This window comes from Geospiza fortis, unplaced genomic scaffold (genome assembly GCF_000277835.1).
Source record: "Geospiza fortis unplaced genomic scaffold, GeoFor_1.0 scaffold37, whole genome shotgun sequence".
NCBI lineage: Eukaryota > Metazoa > Chordata > Aves > Passeriformes > Thraupidae > Geospiza > Geospiza fortis.
The window spans coordinates 1,565,244-1,570,987 of NW_005054449.1; the positions used below are offsets into that span (position 1 = coordinate 1,565,244).

At 49.1% G+C, this 5,744-nt stretch overlaps 1 protein-coding gene across 1 annotated transcript in view; it reads right to left on the minus strand.

Annotated features, from left to right (window-relative positions):
• The window catches only part of MEGF6 (multiple EGF like domains 6), a 50,610-nt gene that overhangs the window by 3,865 nt on the left and 41,001 nt on the right, over positions 1-5,744 (minus strand). Inside the window, exons 24-29 of the mRNA XM_031062500.1 lie at positions 5,314-5,442; positions 4,338-4,466; positions 2,954-3,085; positions 2,604-2,732; positions 1,514-1,642; positions 605-733 (exon numbers count right to left, since the gene is read on the minus strand). Coding sequence (XP_030918360.1) covers positions 605-733; positions 1,514-1,642; positions 2,604-2,732; positions 2,954-3,085; positions 4,338-4,466; positions 5,314-5,442 — 777 coding nt within the window. The remainder of the gene's footprint in view (positions 1-604; positions 734-1,513; positions 1,643-2,603; positions 2,733-2,953; positions 3,086-4,337; positions 4,467-5,313; positions 5,443-5,744) is intronic.

The window sequence follows — 5,744 nt, forward strand, 5'->3', positions numbered from 1 at the left end:
TGACAAAAACTGGACACAGTGTGTGAGCTCCACAATTAGACAGGATCCGGGCCAGGGTTATCTAATTCACAGGATTTGCAAATCAGATTTGTGGGCAGAGGAGTGGGCAGAGATGCTGAGCATCCCCAGAGCCATGCTTCAGACTGTGGGGCCGTGCAGCTTCACGCTTCAGGCTGTGCTAAGGCAGGGCTGCCACGGGTGGGATGATAAAAGCTGTACCCGGGATGTGAGCTCCACAGTCAGACAGGATCCGGGCCAGGGTTACCTAATTTGCAGGATTTGCAAATCAGATTTGCAGGCAGAGGGAGCAGCAGAGCTGCTCAGCATCTCCACAACTGAGCTTCAGACTGTGGGGCCGTGCAGCTTCACGCTTCAGGCTGTGCCACGGCAGGGCTGCCACGGGTGGGATAACAAAAACCAGACCCGGTGTGTGAGCTCCACAATCAGACAGGATCCGGGCCAGGGTTGCCTAATTCGCAGGATTTGCAAATCAGGTGGCAGAGGAGCAGGCAGAACTGCTCAGCATCCCCTGAGACTGGGCTGCCATGGGTGGGATGACAGAAAGTGGACCCGGTGTGTGAGCTCCACAATCAGACAGGGTTACCTGAATCACAGGATTTGCCCGTCCACCCTGGGGCACAGGAGCAGGAGCCATCGGCGGGGTGGCAGAGCCCCCCGTTGTGGCAGGAGCAGCGCTGCTGGCAGCCCGGCCCGTAGCGATGCTTCTCACAACCTGCAGGGCCAGAGGAGACACGGTGGGCACAGTGTCACAGACAGACTTAATGAAAAATCCTTTCATTAGGATCTTTTTCTCCTAAAAAGCTGAGAGGCCTCAGGAACAAAATGTAAACAATGGTTATTCGCTGCTGTGGAATGCAACAGGTGCATCTTTGATTGGTCTCACGTGGTTGTTTTTAATTAATGGCCAATCACAGTCCGGCTGTCTCAGACTCTCTGGTCAGTCACAAGATTTTCTTATCATTCCATTCCTTTCTATTCATTTCAAGCCTTCTGATGAAATCCTCTCTTCTATTCTTTTAGTATAGTTTTAATATGTCATTTTCTTTTAATATAATATCATAAAATTAAAAAATATATCACAATATATAATATATATATAAAATATAATAGGAGAATTAATGCTAAATGAGTAACCAGGGTCCTCCCTCTACGACGCAAGCTCACATCCGTACGTTATTAACAAATCACCAACATACGACAAATCAAACAGGCAGAGTATTAAATATAAATAAATAAATAAATAATGAATAACTAAATAACTAAATAATAAATAAATAAATAATCTATTTAATATATATAATATATATTATGTAAAATACAATGTATATCATAAATCAGCCTTCTGAAACATGGAGTCAAGATTCTCATCTCTTCCCTCGTCCTGTGAACACCACCACAGGCACAGGGAGCACGAGCAGAGATCTCAGGGTGAGGAAATCATCTCCTGCCCAGGATCTTTCCCAACCTGACAGCCCTGATGCACGGCACTTGCCTTGCTCACACGTGGGGCCAGCTCTGCCCGGAGGGCACACGCAGTCTCCAGTGACAGGGTGACAGGGGACACCGGCCCCACAGGGACACAGCCCTGCACAGTCCTGGCCATAGCGACCAGCAGGGCATCCTGGAGGGAGGAAAAACTCAATCAGGCCAAAGCAGGGCTGGGGAGGTGGGAGGTGGCACAGGGAAAGTTTTGCACAGCAATGGAGCTGAGTGATGGGATGAGAAGGAGCCTCCTGCCCTGCCCTGCTGTGCTATAGGATCATGGAATGGTTTGGGTTGGAAGAGAGCTTAAAGATCATCGGTTTCCAACCCCTCTGCCATGGGGACACCTCTCACTAAGCCAGGCTGCTCCAAGCCCTGCCCAGCCATGGCTGTACAGTGATACAGCGAGGGCATGGTGTGTCAGGAGAAATCACTTTATCATCAAATAAACAGAGCAGAAAAACATTTCCATGGCTAAGGCAGACAGCAAACTGTCTGTCACAGACATCTTTTACGAAAAATCCTTCCCTTACGATTTTTCCTCCTGAGAAGCTGAGAGGCCTCAGGAACAGAATGTAAACAATGGTTATCTGCTGCTGTGGAATGCAACAGGTGCATCTGTGACTGGTCTCATGTGGTTGTTTCTAATTAATGGCCAATCACAGTCCAACTGTCTCAGATTCTCTGTCTGAGCCACAAGCCTTTGTTATCATTCCTTCTTTTCCTATTCTTAGCCAGCCTTCTGATGAAATCCTTTCTTCTATTCTTTTAGTATAGTTTTAATATAATATATATCATAAAATAATAAATCAAGCCTTCTGAAACATGGAGTCAGATCCTCATCTCTTCCCTCATCCTCAGATCCCTGTGAACACGGTCACAACTGTCATCTGCCCTGAGACAGAGCAGGAGGGCATTGCTGCCAGGACAAGTGGACAGAGGACACAGGGAGCTTTTCCCGGGAGTAAATCCTTGTTCTGCTGCTCATCCCTGTAGGGTCAGCAGCATTTCTGCGGGCAAGATCTGCCTCTGCCACCCCTCAGATCCCTCTAAGGAGGTTCCCCTGCTTTGCCAGCCCCCGTGGCTGGAGCAGAGCTCACCGATGGCGCAGTCAGCTCCGATGAATCCCGCGGGGCAGTGGCACATCCCCGTGGCACTGTCACAGCGTCCCCCGTTCCTGCACCGGCACCGCCGCTCGCAGTCCCGGCCGTACCAGCCCGGGGAGCACTCTGAGGGGACAACAAACAGAGGCTACAAACACAGGGAGAAGGTTCAGACAGCCTGGGGATATCCACCAAGTGGATTTGCATGGATGTTTCACCCAGGAGAGTTCTGTCTGTGCCAGCCCCAAAGCACCCAGAACTCACACACACACACATCTCTCATGGCACTGGGATCTCAGGATGGCACAGCCAGCACAGGGATGCAGTGGCAGCAGAGCAGGACTCACCCAGCTGGCAGGCAGGACCGTGGAAGCCAGGGGGACAGACACAGGCCCCGGTGACAGGGTGACACTCCTGGGTGGCTCCGGAGCACTGGCAGATCTGAGCACAGCCCTCCCCAAAGGTCCCTGGCTGGCAGGCTGTGAGGAGACAGGGGCACCAAGGGGACTCAGGAGCCATCCCACCCCTCTCTCCAAGGTTTTTTTTAAAAAACATTTTATTTTAAGCCAGGATTTAGAGAGCCTTTTATGGCAGTAAAATTCTCCGCCACCCAAAAAGCAAAGGGACTCTCATGCAAAGGGTTCATTCACTCCAGGAAATACTTGGGTTGAAAGGAAAGGCAAGTACTTAAAGGCATTAAATGCCTTTTGCTGTGCCAGCCCTTCCTGCCCTCACGTTTCTGCAGGCTCCACACACAGACATGGCAAATCCAGCACTGTCCTCTGCGTCAGGAACGTGCTCACACACCTCTGTCTCTTCCAGACTTGCTCCTACCCACAGGAGCTCGTTTTAACAGTGATTTATTGCTAATCCTCTGGCTAAATACCCAGCTCTGCTTTCCCACTTGGCTCCCTCTGCCCCGCTAACATTCCACAGGCATGCACCCAGCTGCCAGCCCGGGAGCTGCTCCTTGGCACAGCCCTGCTCTTGGGCTGGTTTTCCTTGTTTATCTGTAGGAGCGTTGGGGGGTAGCACGGTTGGGACAGACGGAGATGAGAGATTTTTGAAGTTAGGTCGTGGAACTTGGGGTTTATTGCAAAGGGCCTGGGTGCAGGGGCCTTTTGGAATTTGGGGTTTATTGCAAAGGGCCTGGGTGCAGGGCCCTGCTGGGAGCTGCCAGCCACAGCTCAGAGCAGGCCCAAGAGAAGAGAGGGGGAGAGAGGATGAGAGGGTAAGAGAGTACGAGGGTACGAGAGCAAAAGCATAAGAGAGTAAAAGACAAGAGCTAAGAGAGCGAAGTTCTCGTTATAATCAATAAATCATCTTGTGTTGAATATTCTGATTTTCACTAACTAATCTAGTACAATATACAAATTTTATAGCATTTACATACAGCCTATATTCTTTTGCTAAGCTGGTAGGGTCTGCTCTGGCCCTTGGGCCTGTCTGCAAGCAGAGGGAATTGTTCCATCAAAAGGGGATTACTTTCAGCTGGCTACACCACTGTTCTCCTGTTGTCAGTAACTGAGGGATCTCAAAGCTTGCTTTCATTTCAATCTCGCTTATAGATTCCATATTCTCAAAATCTTTTGCCAGGCAATCCTATTTGTAAGGCTTTCCTGTTTCATCTTCCCCAACATTTATTTTTCTTTTTCCCTTCTATTTTCTGTAGGAATGGCTCGGCCCACCCCGTTCCCAGAGGCTGCAGGAGGACCATTCCCATCTCCGTACGTTTTTCGCATCCAGAGCCGGTCAGTCCTGGCGGGCAGCCGCACTGGCCGGTGACGTGGTGACAGGGCACTCCCAGGGGACAGCCACAGCGACTGGCACAGTCCTTCCCAAAGAAACCTGGCAGGCAGGCTGTGGGAAAACAAACAGTGGGATATGAGTCTGCTGCTGTTGGAGTTCTGGAGAGTTTGAGGCTTTCTGTGCTGACTCCCAAGAGAGCACTGCGTTTGACCTGAGGCCGTGGAGAAAGCTTCCAAAATTGATTGATAGCACTGGGATTGTGGGTGTGGCGTTGGTTGGAATTGTGTGACATCACAGGGTGGGAAACTTAGAGTTTGGGGTTTTAGAATATAGTAATAAATATGGAGAAAGATGGAGGTTTTAGGGGGGAGGCTGGTCCTTCTTTTTCACCCTCTTCTTTCTTCTCTTCTTCACCTTCTTCCTTCTTCTCCATGGGTTTGGGTGGTTTTGTGTAATTGGACAGAAAAGTCCACATTGCAGACTCTGAGTGATTGGTTATTGGGTTAAAAGTGAAAATAATTTAGATGTAATTTCTTAATTGGATGGTTTAGCCTTAAAAGACCTTGCAATGAAAGACAGTTGGCCATTTTGTGCCTTGTTAGTGAAGAACTGCAGAACTCACTGCTGTGAGGCTGTAACATTGATAAATAATAAACACCTGAGTCTGAACGTGAACCATTGTCTCAAGTGCCTTCAATCTGACCTCAACAGAGGAAAAAGGAAGCTGAAAACAGGCATTCTGCCTGGATTTAAGTTGTTGCTATACCTGGAAGGCATCAGAGCCTCCTCCAAAGGGCTCCTGCCCCAGTGCCGAGCCAGCCCAGCAGCATCTCGTGTCACAGCCTCAAAATATTTTGCCACAGCTTGTAATTGTCATGCAAAATGACGTTTCCCTCTTCCCAGGCTCTGGAGCAGCTGATGTTTCCCTGTGTTTCCCTCACCCAGGGGTGCTCCTCACCTTTCTCACAGCGCCGGCCCCTCCAGCCCCGGGGGCAGTCACAGGCGCCGGTGACGTGGTGGCACGAGACGTTGTCCCCACAGTCACAGAGCTGCTCACAGCGCGCCCCAAACAGCCCCTCCGGACAAGCTTCAGGGATGAAAACACAGCAGAGAGGACAAGTTGCACAAAAAATGTAACTTTGGGGGTTTTTTCCTCCTGTAGTTCCCCAGCTGACTGGGTCTGGATCTTGTGCACACACAGGCAGCTTGAAATACAGACATGGGGAGCTGACGGGACACTAGCTTGGTTCTTTTTTTAAAAAAACAACATGATTTCTATCTTTTGGGTGGGTTTCTTCATTATATTGGAAGAAATTGCAATATATTAATAATATATTGTTATTAATATTATACATTATCTAATCATTTATGTAATATATTATAATTATA